The 19,478-nt window shown below is 38.1% G+C and overlaps 1 protein-coding gene and 1 pseudogene across 4 annotated transcripts; both read right to left on the reverse strand.

The window, feature by feature from the left end:
* Positions 1-399: 399 nt before the first annotated feature.
* LOC132057352 (mediator-associated protein 2-like) lies at positions 400-5,496 on the reverse strand (annotated as a pseudogene).
* Positions 5,497-6,243: 747 nt separating this feature from the next.
* Positions 6,244-19,476, reverse strand: LOC132057350 (pentatricopeptide repeat-containing protein At2g32630-like). 4 transcript variants are annotated; one of them, XR_009415132.1, is made up of 6 exons: positions 18,413-19,476; positions 10,677-11,720; positions 7,472-7,547; positions 7,290-7,379; positions 7,172-7,216; positions 6,244-6,324 (listed from the first exon to the last, which is right to left on the reverse strand). XR_009415132.1 is itself a non-coding variant. In XM_059449916.1 (3 exons), exons 1-2 carry the CDS (start codon positions 19,391-19,393, stop codon positions 10,668-10,670), a joined length of 2,034 nt encoding a protein of 677 aa, XP_059305899.1. In that variant the 5' UTR covers positions 19,394-19,476; the 3' UTR covers positions 7,472-7,547; positions 10,619-10,667. The 4 variants fall into 4 exon arrangements, 2 of the variants coding, with proteins under 2 accessions (XP_059305899.1, XP_059305898.1); XR_009415133.1 differs by lacking the exons at positions 6,244-6,324; positions 7,172-7,216; positions 7,290-7,379 and adding an exon at positions 10,469-10,519 and having other exon boundaries at positions 10,619-11,720; XM_059449916.1 differs by lacking the exons at positions 6,244-6,324; positions 7,172-7,216; positions 7,290-7,379 and having other exon boundaries at positions 10,619-11,720.
* Positions 19,477-19,478: the final 2 nt, after the last annotated feature.

Raw genomic sequence — 19,478 nt, forward strand, 5'->3', positions numbered from 1 at the left:
ACAGTCAAGGTACGCATAAAGTGACATGAACAACACCACCAATCATATCATTAAAGAGTGCGACAAAATCCCCCAACCTAAATAAGCTCACCTTCTTGGGTATTGGCAAATGTCCATGGTTAAAAACTACAAAATATTAATATTCCATTTTTTATGTAGTTAAAAATTACGGACATATGAAATTCAAATTCTAATTGATTCCTAACCTGGTTTAGACTACCACGTTTATGGGGCGAAACATGAAGACGCAAAAGAACAAAAACAAAAATATTTGACATTGCATATTTGATGAAGTATTGGTCTCATCAATGCACTTGCATAAGGAATTCCCAGTTTCCTGCATTTCATCTCTATGGAAGATTTTTAATCTCATAAAAAATGAGCAGGTCAAAACTTAATACTTCAAAAGCATTACAAGGCACACCAGCAGTGGGGAACCTCATATATTTGTTCTACAACTAATGTAAAACAGTCGCAAAAAATACTTAAGCCAACACTTCAACCATCAATTTTCCTTTTCTTCTTTGATTTTTGATCTTGAGATTGATCAAAGGACCCTGAAGAGGTCAATGCACTAAGACCGCTTTTTCCTGAATCTTGAATAGATTGGCCATTGGATTTCGCAGGGTCGTCACTGTGTTTTCTCTTAGTAGATTTGGATGAACTCCCTGGTCGCATAATACTCCGTGTCCTAGTACTTTGAGTGTGTGTGTGTGTGTGTATATATATATATCAAAACGACGAGACGAATTGGTCAATGTAGTAGCACCAGATGACCTCTAAGCCATATGCTTCAAGTTTATGTTGTTCTGTTTAAGCTCACTTGGCTCTGGGTAATGAATAAGGGAAACACGCCGCAAGATTTTTCCAGCTGTGAAAACATGCAAAAGTATCATAATTGGTGCGACAAACCACATCATGCTTGACAATGATAACAGGGAGGGAAAAAAGATGCATCTGATGGAACCTCATGTGCATAAGAGAAAATCAGTTGACTCTCAATGTGTGTATGGTATGAAGGAAAATGTTTTTTTTTTTTTTTTTTTTTTAAACTGGTAACTGTATTGTATATCTTGTGAGCAAAACAGTACATGGGTTGTACTGAAACCACATTTACAAAAGTACTCCAAAACTCTACTGTCGTATGTCTATATAGAATCTAAAACATCAATGTATAATTGATTACACCAAAAACCAAGCAGCAAGATACATTTAATTTGATCTTCTGCACACCATTCTCTATGCTTTCAAAACATCTAGAATTCCTTTCCTTCCAGATTGTCCACCAAATGCAAGCAGGAACAATTCTCCATCTGCTTCTATCCTTGGCTTGTAGTCCTGCTTCCTCCCAACTCTTTAGGGCCTCTGAGACCTTTCTAGGCATGGTCCAAGATATGCCTTTGAGGTTTAAGAAAACTCTCCAAAGCTGTTGTGTAAACGTGCAGTGTAGGAATAAGTGGTTGACTGTCTCTCCTGTTTCTCCACAAAGGAAACATCTAGAGCATAAGATTGTCCCCTTTCTCATCAAATTGTCCTGTGTTAGGACTGCTTCTCTAGCTAGAAGCCATACAAAGCATGATACTTTGTGTAGAATTTTGGATCTCCAAATGTGTTTCCAAGGCCAATTGGTTATCTGTTGATTTGTTTGATTCATCATCTTGTATGCAGCACCCACCTTATAAACTCCTCTGTCATTGCCCAGCTACCAAAAAACATCCTCACCTGTCTGGAGTCCAGTGAAATTCCCCAGTATGTTGTAAAAATCAGCTATTCTTTGCACTTCCCGGTCATTGATCTGCCTTCTAAAAATGAAATTCCGTCCTTAGGTATGAAGGAAAATGTTTTTGCACAGAAAATTGTCCCAAAAGCATTTTATATAATCTAGGGAAACACTTGGGGGTGGTGGGGATGGGGGGTTGGGGTGAAGGGGTAGATGTGTGGGGTGGTGGGGATGGGGCCTATGGGGTGGAGGTGAAGGTGGGGTGTGTTGGAGGGTGGGGAGGAGACAATCAATGTGGAATGTCACTTACGGAACCTATTTTTCCTATTTCCACTAGGGATGCCATTTTCCTCATTTTTAGGGAAATTGTTTTCCTAGAGAAAATGTTTTCCAAAAACTTTGACCAACCAAACATGAAAAAATTGGAAAACATTTTCTGGAAATGCTTTTCCTCCATACCAAACACACCCTCAAAGTAAAAAAATCATAGTATAGTGTCGCAAACAAGATAGTGTTTGTGCAAAGAAAACATTATGCTTAACATCAGAGACAATCTTGAAGAAGTGAACACTAATTGACATATAATTATACTGTTTGACAAACAAAGTTGGAGTCACAGGTACAATCTAGGTGCAAATATCTTATAGTTGACTTGTCTATTGGTCACTAGAACAACTCAAAACAATTCACTGTCAAAATCTGCTTAAACGCCTTAATATTATGCTTGTATGGGAAAATAGCAGCAGTTGGATCATCTAGAGGTTCACATTAAGGAATACCAAAATGTTTTACCAAAAAATATAAACAAAAGAGCATTAGTGGTTGGATTATGTACAAGTTCCACACAACTAAGAGAGAGCAGTAAAATTTCAACATACAAACCAAAAAGAGCACGTCATATACTCATATGTGGACATAACACAACAAATTGAAATCATCAAAGATGTCGAGTCACATTAGCTGCAGTATTCACATAACAAAAATGCATGGTACAACAAACTTATATGAAAGTATGATGCCTCAACTATCAATAAAATAGCTTTGAACTGAACGACATAACAAACGAACCTATAAAGATGCCATATACAAAGGGATAGCAATATGCAAAGGGATTTTGTATTATGAAAGAAAATGCCCACTAAGAGTTAACCGATTTTTGGCTCAGACTCGGAAGATAGAAAGACCACCGCATCCGGGTCCTGCGCTTTACAACTGACCACATCATATGATTTACCTGTTACAAAAGCAATCATTGAGCAAGATGTTAAGAAATGAAAAGCATCTTTCAATATCTTAAAAAGCCTACTATGAAAAGTAAAGGTTGTGAGCGCGGAGACGAACTCAATTAGATGTAAATGTTATTCTTAATACTGTATTTGCCAGATGAATCCTCAAGGCTGCCCATATGCCCATCATGATGGAGCTTCAAAGAAACTTCTTGCCCATCGAGACCTGGATGCTGGAGTAGCCAATTGAAAATGTAATAAGTCAGAACTCATGTAAGTGACGATGACTAAAAAATATATTAACAACCTCAAGTGCACACCCAACATTAAGAGTCATTCTCAAGTGCACACCCAACATTAAGAGTCATTCTCATTCCATTCAAAATCATATGTAAACTCACTCTTCGTTTGGAAACTAGGAAAGGATGGGAATCCTTAGATGGCTTGTCCAAGAAAAAGAAAAAAAAAAAAAGAAAAAAAGAAGACAGAATCTGTTCATTAGTTGGGTATTTTCACCTATGTGAGGGGAAATATTAACTCAATCCTTTTTTTTTTTTTCTTTGCTCAAGCACTTTTCACTTAGAGACCCCGACATTTGATTTTTCTTTCCGTAAATCTCTAATTTGCTTCCTGCACTGCATAAAGGAAGAGAAAAAGTCGCACTTTCTTAGTCATTTCCCGTTCCTTCCCCTTTCTCACTTTCCAAACGAAACATCAATTCAGGAATTAGAAAATTATCTTCTAGATGATGAAAGAAATTCTTATCTTCTTTTAATATGTAAATAAGATCTCATAGATAAGTGAAGGCATCAAATAGTTGCATAGATGGGTAAAAAAAAAAAAAAGAGAGAATTAAGATTGAACCAGAGACTATGATGTACATCAAACTATGATAAGTGATAACATGAGAAACATAAAAAAACCAACAAATATCTTCATCTTCTGTACACTTAACATACATAGATGTTGAAAGGAAATAGTTCCGTTATTATTTCCAATTGTGACTTGAATGATTTGGAAAAAAAGAATGCACCTTATAACACCCTAAAAGTGGAAGAAAAATAAATTCTCGTGAATCTTACTTGATTAAAGGGCCACTGTATAAGCCAGAGCTCAGTTCAGTCTGTTAAGTTAAGATTGATATTTGAATCCTTTTTGACCTCCTCAAATTCTGGGGGTGGTTTGTAGCTCAGTTCATTCGGAGCATCCATAATGATGGAATATAATCAATAAAAGCGCTTGAAGATTGCAGAAAAAGCAGCTCCTGGGAAAAAAGAATGCACCTTTACATAGAAAAGTACAAACAACATAAGATAACTTAAAATTTGAAAATAATTGGAGAGTTAATAGATCTTTGATAAAAGCAATAAAATAAACAATCCAACTGTGAACTTTGATAAGACTTATAATTCACATAAGCACAAGTCTATCTAGTTCTCCAATCACTTGAACTTCTAAACACAAACTCGTAGAAACCTATGTTGCTCGGACTCTTCAAAATGCGGACGTGTGCGTGCAGGATACTCCAAAAATAGTGTATTTCATGTACAGACAAGATACTCAAACTTGCTCCTAAGAAACAGAGGAAGATGTTCTAGCCTAGCTTCGACTTTAGTTCTAGGTGAATTAAGCGGTCAAACAAGCTGACGAAATTTCTATAGCTCAAAACACACCTTCCTTCCCTACCCCACAAAGATAGGGGTAACGTCTGCATACATCCTACCCTCCCCAGACCCCACTACACAGCGATTATTTGGCAGAAAGTGGAGGGAGGTTATCAACCTAAGAACTGACAACTTCTTCCCTAAAGAAGCCGAGAGTATGAGTCTTTCATGAGGAGAAACACGCAAGTCCTTGATAGTTTTCATGCTCATAGGAAGCAGAATGTCTTCTCTTTCATGCGGAGGTAACAGACTGATCTGCAAAATGTAAAAGTAGAAAAAGTTGAAGAACTTATGCAGAACACAAACCATTAGAGAATTCCAATAAGGAGACCCATGAAATTTACTTTGGTAAGCATATGCTGTCCTCCCATTCCAGAAAGCCTTCTGGCAATCATCAAATTCTCACCATTTCTGTCCACATCAAATATGCGAGCACCATCAATCTGAAACTCTTTTTACAAAGGGATAAAACATAATGTTACTAAACCACAGTCAACGGGGGTATGCTAGTTCATTCTCAATATAAAGCCGGTAAGAAAAAAGAGTTAAGAGAGAAAATAAGTGTCATGTTTTGGGCCAATAAGCAGGAAGGGAACTGACCAGCTTGTACTATGTTCTCAGTCTCATTCAGACTATTGATGCTACGTAAGTGCTAACCTAAAGGTGAGTATATTTCCAGTGCATCTTGGTACACAAGTTGCAATAAATGTGGAACAACAATGGATAAAGGAGTAATTATTTCTCAATTGCTACTATAAAATATCGAACTTAAAAAGAACAGAATTCCTTTAGCTCAATTTTCACATTTGACAAGAGCAGAGAAATGGCAAACATGTAAAACAAAACCATTCACAGATTCACGTCTTGCAGATTTGGAGTCGTTATTGCGTCCTGCACGACATAGATAGATACTGGAACTTTAGCGTGAAACGATGATACAACATACCCAATAGTATCAATATCCCTAAGCAAGGATTTCTCATGGATTGCTTACCAAAAATGCATCCAGATAACCTGTTTTGCATCTTACTTGGCGAGCCCTCGGTTGTTCTCTACGAAGAATAGATATACAGTAAGTAATATGCAGCTTTGATGAACAAAGATTAACAGGGATATCTATACTATTGCATTAACAGGGATATCTATACTATTGCATTGAAACTTGTTATCCAAATTTTCTCAAGCCAAAAAGCTACAGCATAAATCAAAAATCCGAAAGAAAGGGCTAGAATAAACTAGGAAAGGGGAATATACACATTCGAGAATATTTCTTAGAAAGCAAAACAAGTACCTGGTTTAACCTAAAAGGCGCTGAAAAATGTCATATTCTGAAGAATGTTAAAAGGGAATGCTGGCAGGAAAAAGAGTTCCATAATATGTATTAAAGAAAATGCACCAAAGTCAATTTGGTCCTCAGGAAGAGGCATGCAACTAACTTGACAAAGGGCAAAGAGAATATAACATTGGAGTTTTCAAACAAGGGAAAGGCAATAAGTAAAATACTGATGAAGCAGGCATAATCAGAGAGTTTTGCAAACCCTAGATAAAGTTTAAACAAAATTTACAGTGGGTGTTTTTGGTAGTAACAACCATATCACAGAAAAAGTGATATACTACACAAAACGAGACATACCTCTTTGAGGTGCTCCACTTGCTTATGCAACTCAGCTTCTCTCCTCCTCCACTCAATTTCTTTCTTACACCAGTCTGTACACTGCACATATTTAATCTTATAATCACCATAAGAACATGTAAAGAAAGATGTAATTTAGCACCTCCAGAGAGGTGAGAAAATTGTTTTCAAAAGTCAGTTAAAGCAGAAGTATCATTATTGCAGCCAACCCAGGGTCAATTTGCTGCCCGACCAAGGATAAGGTGACAGGTGACTTGAATACCCTTACAGAGAGAAAACAAGCAAGCTGTTAAAAGCAAACAATTTTGGCTGTACGTAGTGAATAAGGGTACAAAGGAGGGCAAGGGAAGGGAGGGGAACGGGGAAGGGAAAGGTTTTGGTTTTCTTCTCCAATTCAATGCGTTTTATTTTCCCCTTTGGGTATAGCTTAAATGTTATAAGGGAAGGAACTATGTTTATCTTATTTATTTCTGTTTAATTTTAGATGATTGAAAAAGCTAATGCAACCTCTTCAACTACTCGTTTTTCTCCTTGGGTTCCATCTAAAAAATGAGAGAAACTCCCCTTACCTATAACAACTATTTCAAAGGTTTCCACAAACATATGTCAAGTTTTTAAAATCTTGAGACACTTTGTCCATTTGAAAACTAACAAATCTTTTCAGCTGCACAGTTCCTTAATCGAGTAAAGGAAAACCCCAACTTAAGACACAAAAAGATAACCATCATTCAATCGTCCTATTGTTTGTTTTTTTCCTTTTTTTGAAGGGGTGGGTTAGGTCAGTCTGATACGTTTTCCGCAAGTAGTTTGTGTTGGCTACATGGAAAACCTTGAAGGTCTCCACTGGGAATCTTCATTTAGACGTCAGACCCGAGTTCTATCAGGAGATCGCACTGGCTAAATCTAAAACCTTCATTTTTTTCCTTACCTCTTTTTTAAGAGAAAAACATCTAGCTTCAAGAGACCGGATTTTCTGCAAAAGAGGAAGGGGTTAAATCACTATCTCATGGAGCAACCTTCAATATATATAAGCGTCAAATTAAGACCTTTTGAAGCTCTTCATCGACAGCATGAAGTCGACAAGCATAAAGTACTCGGATACCCTTCACTGTGCATTTCTTATTACATTGAGGGCACTACAAAATAACAAAAAAAAGATTGTGAGGGATGAACTGAAAAAGGATCTTAATATTGTATAAAACAAGGACCAAATTATTATAAGAAATACCTTTCCTAAACTTCCCTTTTGTTGCACCCACTTTTTGATACATGACAAACCATATATATGCCCACAAGGAAGACAGCTGCAAAAGATCAAAAGGCGAAGCCAATAGAAGTATTAACACTTGAAAATCATATTTTTCGTTATCAGCTGTATATCTATCAATCAATTAGCTAATCTACTTTTTTTTGAAACTGGTAATTTTGTATTCCTCAGCATTAAGGGTATGCTGGCCACCTCCAAAAATTTACATTTTACTGAAAGAGAGATACTTACAGTAATCCTAAAAAGTCCTCTATCAAGTTCAAACAATCCTCTTTACGCCACAGGAGATATAATATATAACCAGACTATATATAAGAGGAGGAAGCTGATGATTTGAGAATTCTATTAACCAGCCGAAGAGAAGATAACTTTCTTGGTGTAAGAATTATTATTGGCTGGAAATAATTGTATTAAATACAACAGACTAGCCCTCTACTGAATAGGACGAATATAATACTATATTGTCCTTTAATTTCAGTGACAACTAATTTCTAACAAATATTACCAAAGCGTTTACATATCCATTCCAGACAACATCGATCCACATTATTTAGAGTATGATTATTTTTCATCCCTTTTTATGCATAAGATTATGGTCAAATATTTGTTCTTTCGTGTGTCTAGATAACAACAATAGCCAATTAAGGCCAATTAGGTATGGGTAATACAGATGGGTAAGCCATAAGAAATATTCTAAACGAGTTTAGGTTACTTACCACACTCTGAATCAGCATTAGATTTGTTGAAATTGAAATATGATAAACTAGAAAAATAAAAAACAGACAAATGGGAAAGATTGAAAAGGACACCATAGTAGTTAATAGTCCTAAAACTTATCTGCTATTACTGATTCGGCTTATCTGCTATTACTGATTCGGCTGAAACATGCATTGACGAGAAGGAGAAGAGAAACACTGAACAAATACCAATACAAATTAATACATCTAAATTTCCACTACTACCAAACTAATACAGATTCAGAAAATTAAAAACATACCTCGCCAAGAAGAGAGCTGAACCCTATGAATTATCAAAATCGAGGTGACGAAATGAGTCCTAGCCATTCTGTGTTTGTGGCTTGACGGTTTTTGTTCTATGTTTCTGTCTTAGAGTGTTTCTTATCGGTTTTCTTTTTCCTGAGGGCGGGAGATGCAATATTGGGAAAAAATGATTACGAAAACGAGCTTCTTTTTTTTGTTCTTACTTTAACGACTGGATATTACATCTTTTACACATCGGATGTTTGCCTCTGCTCAATTTAAACTAAAATTGCTTGTAACGACCGGAAATAAAATTGGTCGCTATAAATATATTTAACAACCGAATTCCTATCCTTTCATTAAGAAGTGGCCGTTAAAAGTCACATTTCTTGTAGTGCTTGTACAGTTTAGATTAGCAAAGAGTCATCCAAAAAAGGACAGCCCTGTGTGCAAAGCATCCCGTGTTAGCAGGGTTCGGGGAAGGGCAGCACCCCTAGGATGTGATGTAGACACCTTACCCTAATGCAAGCACTAGTGGCTGCTTCCACGGCTCAAACCCGTGATCTATAGGTCACACGGAGACAGCTTTACCGTTCCTCCCCTTCAAAGAGTCACCAAAAATACTAGAAAATACATTCTGCAGAAGTTGTTTCAGTTTACCAAATTAAATAAATAGAGTATCAAACTAAACCCCGTGCAATTAACAAGAGAGGAAGATTCCAAACTTCTAAATTAGATGATGCTCCAATTCTATTTCTTTATTAGAAGAGTAAAAAGAGAAAATAAGAATATTTGAAGCACTTACAATAGATGAATTTGGGAGTAGTCCTATGATGTGCTGGTAATGTCACTTTCTTTTCTTCTCACTGTGAAGAATATTTTTATCAGTGCATTGCTTTTCTACACTAACAGTGGTATAAGCATGAGTTTGCATATATATGAAGATAATATGGATGCCAAAGTTCAAAATACTCAAATAAGTAAGATACATTATCAAAATCAGCAAGTATTGAACAAAAACTATTTTATTGTGAGTTGCTTAACAGTTATTGTTTCTTTAAATAAATAAAATTAGGTAATGTCTTTTGTCAACATTAATTATGGAATCTCTTGCATATAATAAAGTGTATCAATGTCCATCTTTGCTTAGTTAGTTTTTTTAATCTCTTGTTGTGGACAGTTGTTTTTTCCTCTATTTCCTGCTTGCGATATTAAAGTAGCGGAAAACATCAGAAGAAGTGTGTAATGCAAGTAAAGGCACTATAATGTTTATTAACAAGGGTTGTATTGGCCTGAGAATTATGTAATATACCACATAAAAAAGTATGGAATTTATTCCGTTCAGCTTAACGTAGGCTTACAGATGGCATTTGCATCCAAAACTTGATGACCATATTTTGTGTGCCTGCCATGCAAAATTACAAAGCATACTTTTTGTACCTATCATGCAAAATAGGCCACCTCAACGCACAACTACAACCTAATAATTCACATTTTCTTAATGGCAGAGCAGAGATATACAACAGTGTGCAACCAAAAGCAGTTTAATTGGATAGAGACCTGGTGAAACTACAAAAGGCAGATCATCTAGAAAACTCAAGCGAACATAGGTTTCGGCATTGGCATTCATGAAACATTTGATGTAATGAAGCATTTTGCAGCACAGGACAATATTTTGGATCCAGTGATCTTTAACAAGATTCAGAGTTCCATCATAAGAGACTGATGATTCAAACTGCTCCGGTATTTTCACAATCTGCCCAAACTCAGGCCTCTTTTCTGGTTGCAAAACCCAAAACAGTTCAATTAAAGCTCTCATGGTTGTTGGGTAACGTAAATAGCTCATACAGCAAAAACAAAACACTCATTTATTTTTAGCCCCAAAACTACATAGAATAAAGCTATCTATTTAACTTTAACTTGCACACATACAATAACAAGATAAAGGAATGATCACATCAGGGAAGAAAGAACCTACAAGATGTCACCTTTTCAATAAGAACTGAACAAAAATTTTCTCAAAGAGATTCTGCAAATTAAATAAAGCGTAACAAATCATGTGTTCCAACAAGTTGTAAACCGGAAACATAATAATTCAGTGAAGCAAAAACTCCAACATCACAGATACCTAAAGTCAGAAAGGCATGGGCCGCATGGCCGTAAAATGCTCTGGAACATTATCTTACAGATGGTCTCCTGCGAAAAAAAGTTTGAGACGCGTTGAGTGTTACTCGAAGTTGCTCGGATACCGTATATCCCCGAGCTTCCATCAATCCTTGAAACTTTTGAGCGTCTTGCACAAATCCACCAGCTATAAGTGACCGTATAATCCTCTCGAATTCTTCTGCTCCCAACTGCTCGTTTTTGGCCTCCAGAACTCCAAGAGCTTGAAGAGCCTTTTTCTCAACATTAGCTCTTGCATACATGTCACATAGGCCAATATGAACGTTAAATGGAGGAGCCTCACCCTGCTCAGCAATTTTATCCAAGAACTGTTCAGCCTCATCAATTAGCTGCATTTTACCCATCCAATCCACCAAAACCGAGTAAGTAACCACCCCAGGCTCAAAGCCATCTTTCTCAAGCTCCAATAGAAGATTTAAGGCTTTATCCAGCAGGTTCTTCTTCTCATAAGCTGCTATCATGCTAGCAGTGCATCTATCATCTGGCTTGTGTCCAAGTTTGATCATGTAATCAAAATTATGCCTTGCCTGATCAGAGTCACCAGCTTTTCCATATGCCTCAACAAGTGATGTGCATGACTCTAAAGTGGGCTGAAATCCTGAAAACTGCATTGTACTTGCTATTCTTTGGGCTCCATTAACATCACCATGCTGAGCAAATGACCTTAGGAGAGCCATAAAGATCTCCTTAGAAGGCTTGATGTCTCTTGCCTCCATTTCCCTCATTAATGATTCACCCAACTTTGGCTGACCAGCATTTACATAGGCTAGGATCATGGATTTGTAAACCCCCACGTCTGGTAAGAATCCTTGAATTCTCAAGCTCTCAAATGCAGCTTTTGCTCGATCCAGGTTACCTGCTTTGCTGTACATGTGAACCATGGTTGTTGATGTGAGAATATCAGGTCCAATCCCATTTTCACTCATCTTTTTGATAATTCTCTCGGCATCTTCTAGCCGGTTATCTCTAGCATGGGCATCAATGAGTTTTGAGTAGTCACGTATGTTTGTTTGGAAGGACTCTTCGCCAAGCACATGCTCTGCAATCTAACATGTTTACTAAATGTCAGAGTTAGCCTATACTTAACAATTTAAATTCACATTCTTTTTGATAGGTGGAAATTTAAATTCAGACTTTTCACTACATTTGGTTACTGAATGGAACAGTCGTCAAAGATTTCTACATTGGCAAAAGTTAGAATATTTTTCTTTTCAAAGCAAAAGTTAATAATTTTGACTAACTTTCTTGGCATGCATTTCACTAACTAATCTAACTCTATGTTTAAGTTCCTTGCAGGATGAAAAGGAAACCAGAGAAACATTTATATTGCAGCACTAAACCAGTGCATAAGATGGCAAGTCAACATGTACTTTTTCTCTCAAGATAATTTGTCCAACATGTGAATAAAAACTTACCATTTCAAAAAACAAAAAGGAAAATAAATAGTCCAACATGTGAAGAGAACAACCTAATTTTTTTTTTTTTTATTTTTTTTACAAACTGGTACTGTAATAACAACCTAATTTTATTTTCACTTATACGTAAGACCTGTGTCAGATAGTCAGACAGCAATCGATTCAGCTCTTTATACATTTATTGCCTAAGTTATGGAGCAGGGCATTTCTTTTACTTCGAGTGGGAAGTTTTTTAGATTAACGAGCAGTGGAGATAGTTGGTTCATCTTAACAGAAAATAGCAGAAAGTTCAGGAGCAGCATCAGGTTAGACGAAGCAATCTCAGATGGATATGTGAAGCCCTAAAGCAGGCCTCTTTGCAGCCAGGCAACAAATGCAGAAGATGGGGAAGAAAAGTACAGGCGTAATCATTCAGAGTGATACAAAACTTCAACAGTTATGGTCGATTTGTGAGAATAGAGACTATTCTAGGGGACAAAAAGGCATCAGTCATCATCCCAGAAGACAGATACAACAAGGGATGGGATGACATTGCAGGGAAGATACAAATATATCTGGGTCCTTTTGTAGATCCAAGATTCCATTTAGCAGATGAGCAGTCCAAATCCTACATGGAGGCAGCAAGGATCCCAAAATGGTCAAGCACAATCAGTTCTGAAGCAGGGAAAACCAGTAACAGGGAGATGGGGGAAACAGAGTACTTCCTCTCGAGGTGTCTTGTGGGAGAATTTAATGATCCATTTAATACAAGCCCAAATGCAAATATCATCCAAAAATGGTTTGTGGGCAGGTGGCAAGTCACTGCAGGACTTGAAGTCACACCCATTAACCATAACCAATTTCTCTTTGAGCTCCCATCCAGATTGGAGGCAAGCAGGGTTAAAGCAGGCAATTGGTTCTGGAAAGGGAGGAGGCTGACTCTCGAATGGTGGACGCCAGTGGCCGGATCAAAGCTAACCACAAAAAAGTCAGAACATAAATGGATAAAGGTTTTCGGAATTCCACTCCATGCCTGGTCAACAGAAACATTCAAATTTATTGGGAACAAGTGTGGAGGTTACGTCGAAGTAGATGAAGACACGAAACACAGAACACACATGCTATGGGCTCGTATCTGTGTGGAGAAGAACATGAAGGTAATTCCAAGGACCATAGAATTGCTCAAAGAAGATTGGGGTTTTGAACTCTCAATTTTAGAAGATCTGCACACCGTCGTTAATCTCGCCGGAAAAGGCACTGCTCCCGAGATAAGGAAAACGTCGGAAGAAGTTGGTACCTCGAACACTGTATCATATGAGGAGGTACAAAGGGACAGCTTTAATTCAAAAAGTGGCAGTCTGTTTTATCCAGTAGATAAAAGGGCAAAAGTCAAAGAGTCCAACAGTTTAATAGGGAGTGGGCCAGGGCCAATTAAAAGACAACTGGGCCTAGAAGCTGATCAGAATTATTACAAAACAGGCCCAAATGGCAAGAGGGGAAAAAATAAAGCTTTAAATGAGGCCAAACTTCTTAAACTCAAAACCATCTGGCAGGTTAAAAAGCCCAGCCCATCTTCCAACAGATTCGGTGCTCTTTCAGCCCCTTCAGACTCCAGTGACTTTGAAATTGCCATGCAAGTAAATCCTGCAGAGCAAACATCAGGGGAGAGGCATTCAGATGCAGACGATGAAAGAATTCCCCAAGAAAGAATCCACAGGCCACTGCGACTACATACCTCAGGTGAGGAATTGGTTGCGTTCTCCAGCTCAGATACAGATTTCCCCTCTCAAGCGATATGTGAAGCATTACCATTGTCTTGGTACGAAGGCCCTATTCCACTGGCTATAGAAAAACCTACTGTTATTGAGCATCAAAGTGAACAAAAATCACAATGGTAAAGGCATGCAAAGCATTTGGGGTCAACGCTATAGGGTTTGAACATGATCTCTTAGAATTAGTTAAAAGGATGGAGCAAAGAAGACAAAAACAAATCCAAGAACAGGAGTTAAAGCAACAGGGGTCTGAGAAAGGGAAGAAAAGCGGAGGGGAAGGGGAACGGAAAAGATTAATCAGTGGGATTAATTATGACAAAAAAGAGCAACAAAGCAGTGGGAGCAGGGGCAGGCAGTACACTTCACTGTCTGGATGAATTTGAAAGTCCTTAGTTGGAACATTAGGGGGCTGAATGAGGAGGCGAAGAGAGACACCATCAAATCCCTCATTCAGAGTTGGAAGGTTGACATATTATGTTTGCAAGAGACAAAAATCCAAGGCTGCAACAATAGGCTTATACAACAGATATGGGGAAACAGATGGGTTGATTGGGTAGAGCTTGAAGCAGCTGGCACAAAAGGTGGTATATTAGTAATCTGGGACAAAAGGAAATGGGTGAAAATGGATGCACAACTGGGCTGCTATTCAATTTCATGTATGCTGCAGAGTTCACTTGAAGAGTTTAGGTGGTGCTTCACTGGAATTTATGGTCCACACACTAATCAAGAGAGGGAAGAGATGTGGGATGAATTAGCAGGGATAAAAGGACTTTGGGAGCATCAATGGGTCATAGGGGGTGACTTCAATGTATGCCGATTTGAAAGTGAAAGGCTAAATTGCACTAGGAGATCAAGAGCCATGGAAACATTCTCAGAACATAATCCAAGACTTAGAGATCATTGACCTACCATTGCAGGGAGCCCAATATACATGGTCAAGAGGAGAGAACAATCAACAAGCATCTAGAATTGATAGATTTCTCGTATCCCCAGAATGGAATGACTCTTTCAAAGCTGTGAAACAAATTGCATTGCCTAAAGTAATTTCAGATCACAGACCCATTTTGCTGGAAAATGGGGACTGGGATGCCACTCCCTCCTACTTTAAATTTGAAAACATGTGGCTGGAAGTTGATGGCTTTGTGGACAAACTGAAAAACTGGTGGCAAAGCTACAATTCCAATGGGAGACCTGACTTCATCCTTATGCAAAAACCGAAGAATCTGAAGGACATAAATATTTGGAATAAGGAGGAGTTTGGTAAATTAGAGACTAGGAAAGGCAAAGCACTAGATGAATTGATGATCTTAGAGCAAAACACTGAAGGCAGACAATTGAACATGACAGAGGCTAGTCAAATGACAAGTCTGAAAGCTGAGATGTTGTGCCAAGATAGAGGAGATCTCATGGAGCCAGAAATCTAGGTGCCTTTGGCTCAAGGAAGGGGACAAGAATACCAAATTTTTCCAGAAGATTGCTAATTCTAATAGGAGATCCAATTGCATAGATAGACTTCTGGTGGACAATGTGATCATCGAAGATAAGGAGACAATAAAAAGGAAGACACTTGACTTCTTTGAAAAACTGTACACTGAGCAAGAAGACTGGAGGCCTACTGTAAATTTGGAAGGAATTGCTTCCATCACAGCAGAGGAAAGCAGTAGCTTAGAAGCAGCTTTTGGAGAGGAAGAAGTGCTAGCAGTCATTAAATCATGTGCCCCTAACAAAGCCCCTGGGCCTGATGGTTATACTATGGCCTTTTTCCAGAGTTCTTGGGAATTTATTAAGACAGACTTGTTAGCAGCTATGCAACAGTACCATCAACATTGTTGGATGGTTAAGTCTTGTAATGCTTCCTTCATTGCACTTATCCCTAAGAAAAAAGGGGCATTGGAGCTTAGGGATTACAGACCTATCAGTCTAATTGGAAGCATATACAAGATCATTGCTAAAGTTCTTGCAGGAAGACTGAAGGGAGTGATAGGGAAACTGGTTTCAAGTCAGCAGAATGCCTTCATCAAGGGGAGACAAATCAGAGATGCCTCACTCATAGCTAATGAGGTGCTTGATTGGCAATTGAAACAAGGGAGTGCTGGATTACTTTGCAAATTAGATGTCGAAAAAGCCTTTGACCAATTGAATTGGTCTTATCTCATATCTATGCTCAAACAAATGGGGTTTGGTGGTAGGTGGATTAAATGGATTCAGTTCAACATTTCTACTGTGAAGTATTCTGTTCTAATTAACCGAAGCCCAGTAGGATTTTTCTCTTCACAAAGAGGCCTGAGGCAAGGTGACCCCCTTTCACCTTTTCTGTTCATACTAGCTATGGAAGGGTTGAGTAGAATGTTGAACAAAGCCAAGCAATTGCAATGGCTAACTGGTTTTGATATAGGAAGGGATAGAGCAGTCAACATCTCCCATTTGCTATATGCAGATGACACTTTGGTCTTCTGTGGGGCTGACAGAGAGCAGATCCTCCATCTAAACCTTACTCTACTAATATTTGAAGCAGTTTCAGGTCTTCATATAAACATGCTCAAGAGTGTGATTTATCCTGTAAATGAAGTGCAGAATGTTGAGGAACTGGCAGACATACTGGGTTGCAGAACTGGTACTTTTCCAACCACATACTTAGGACTCCCACTAGGGGCTAAATATAAGACAGAGGGCATTTGGAGTAGAGTCATCGAGAAGTTTGAAAAGAGACTTGCTACTTGGCAAATGCAGTACCTATCAATGGGGGGCAGACTAACATTGATTAACAATGTGCTTGATAGCATCCCAACCTACAGTATGTCACTACATCCCATAACCAGTAAGGCTTTGGAGCAATTGGACAAAACTAGAAGGAATTTCCTTTGGAAAGGGAATAGCACCGACCATAAATTTCATTTGGTGCAGTGGCCAATAGTCTTGTTACCAAAAAAGTTGGGCGGCCTCGGCATTAGAGACTTATCACTGCACAACAAAAGCCTACTAATGAAATGGTTATGGAGATACACTCGGGAGGAGCGAGCCTTTGGAAGGATGTAATTATTGCCAAGCATGGAGCGCTAAACCACTGGTGCTCTCATATCCCAACAGAGCCATATGGGGTTGGTGTACGGAGAAGCATAAGCAAGTTATGGGAGGAGTTCTCACAACACCAACACTTAGTAGCAGGGAATGGGCAGCATATCAGATTTTGGAGAGACAAATGGTTAGGCGACATCCCTTTAATGGCTGCTTATCCCAACATGTTTCAGTTATCAAAGGAGCCAAACTCTACAGTTCAACAACACAGAGAAAGGAATTCATGGAACATCATCCTTAGAAGGAACATACAAGATTGGGAAATGGAGGAGTTGGTAAGCTTACTAGCAGCACTTCATAGTGTTGCAATAAACAGTGAAACACCAGACCAACTCAATTGGGGAGAAACAAGGAACGGAAAGTTCTCAGTTAAAGCAGCATACAAAATTCTAGGCCGACAGAATGAAATTACAGCTCATTGGCCTTGGAAGCTAATATGGAAGATCAAACTGCCCCCTAAGATCAGCTGCTTTAGCTGGACTGCACTTCATGAAGCTTGCTTGACTCAAGACAATCTAGCTAGAAGGACGTTTTAGATGGCTAACAGATGTTATATGTGCATGAAGGAAGCAGAAACTCACAACCACTTATTTCTACAGTGTCCAATAGCTGCAAATTTATGGAATATGTTTTTAGTACTTTTTGGACTCAAATGGGTCATGCCTCAGAGTATCAGCGATGTTTTTGTAAGCTGGAGTTGCTGGAGAGTTGATAGTGCCATCAAGAGAATCTGGAAGATGATACCTGCAGCCATCTGTTGGAGTATCTGGAATGAAAGGAATAGAAGATGCTTTGATGGGATATCAACTACCTACCAATCTTTAAAAGCTAAATGCCTCATGTTTTTGTATAGCTGAGTTTATTTATCTCCATTAGATTCCCCTGTTACCTTTCTGAACTTTGTCAGCTCCCTGTCCCTTAACTAGCTGAAATCATTTATCTCATCAAAAAAAAAAAAAAAAAAAAAAAAAAAACTTACTTTAGTTTATTCCTCATCAAAATACAATACTTTTATTTTTTTTCCAACTTATATGTAAGGTCTTAGCCAGACACAATAGGTTTGGTCGAACTCGCTACTTCCAAACTAGATTCTATTGGGATCAACAATATGAAGCACTATAAGCTAGTCAAATAGCAAGCTACAGATCAAAGTTCCTTCCTTGCTTAGTAAACTTTGATTATACTAGCAGGGCATATATACACACTATAACTTCACCTGATCAAAAAAATAAAAAATACCAACCAAAAAAAGTTAGAAGAAACCTAATCTGCTTAAAAGATTTCTGTACTTATGAACATTATCAGTAAGAAGAACGTGCATTCAGGAACAAGTAATATTAAGGACATTAACTTAAAGCCCCCCGCATTTTGTAGGTCCATTCAGATTTTTCTGTGGATCCAAGTTGACACTAAAACAATGGGACAAATGAAAGTTAAAATGCAACAATAATTCAAAGTCACGCGAATAAGAAAACGCTTAAACTGGAGAAGGAATACCTTCAAATAAAGATGAGCATTTTGTTCCTTCAATCTATCAAGTAAATTCATCCAGTCTACCCTACTAGGTTGGAGAAGTTCTACCCATTCTCCTAGAAGTGAAGAAGGATCATCTTCAACTTCTGACGAAAGTATATTCTCAGTAATAATTTTGCACTTGCCAGCTATTGGTTTTGGTTCTTGAGGCCATATGATTTTCTCAGCCTCATGAACCTTATCAGCCACTTGAGACCATTTCGAATCGGACAAATCAAGTCCATAAATCTTGTAGTTAATCTTCCCACGCCTTTTGGGAAGAGACACAACTTCACTTTCTCCGACACTATCCTCCTCCTCTTCTTCTTCCTTAAGACGACGTTCAAGACTCTGATAAAACTCACTCTCCTCCATTTTCTCGCGCGCCCATTTGAACCTTAACTCCCTAAGCATCTCTCCGCGAATACCAACTTCGCCAGCAAACCTACACATGTCTTTAACTTGCTCAGCTTCAAGAAAGCTCTTCATTTTCTCTTTCCTTTTCGCTTTCTCCATATCTTCCAACACCACATTGCTCACTTCCCACACTGTCTTCCACAAATCCTCACTAAAATCACCTCCAACTATCTGATCAAAACCGCCTTTTTCTAACTCCTCAACAACCTTACCAACAATAACCAAAAGCATAACATCAATTGTTTTCTTGTCAAAATCAGGTTTGAGTTTACCACGCATTATCCAAACAAATCTTGATAAGAACTCATTCATTGTGGCATTATCAATTAACACTTGTTCAGCACCTGTGTGAATCAATCTTTTACAACCCCAAGTTTCATTTTTTCGATTATAGTGGAAAAAATCATTGTGACATTTCGTCGAACAGGTGGGGGGCGGAACCAAGAATGTAAAGATTGCAGCTTTCTGGTGAAAATGAGGGTATTGAGATAGAATTCCATTTGATAATTTGTTGATTGTTTGCTTGCAAATTAAGTGTTTCAGATTCATTTTAATGAATTAGGGTTTATGGAAAAAAGAAATAAGTATAGTAAATTATGGAATGGAGGGAGTATTCAGTAAGTACAGTTTACGT

Source organism: Lycium ferocissimum, chromosome 5 (genome assembly GCF_029784015.1).
Source record: "Lycium ferocissimum isolate CSIRO_LF1 chromosome 5, AGI_CSIRO_Lferr_CH_V1, whole genome shotgun sequence".
Classification (NCBI taxonomy): Eukaryota; Viridiplantae; Streptophyta; class Magnoliopsida; order Solanales; family Solanaceae; genus Lycium; species Lycium ferocissimum.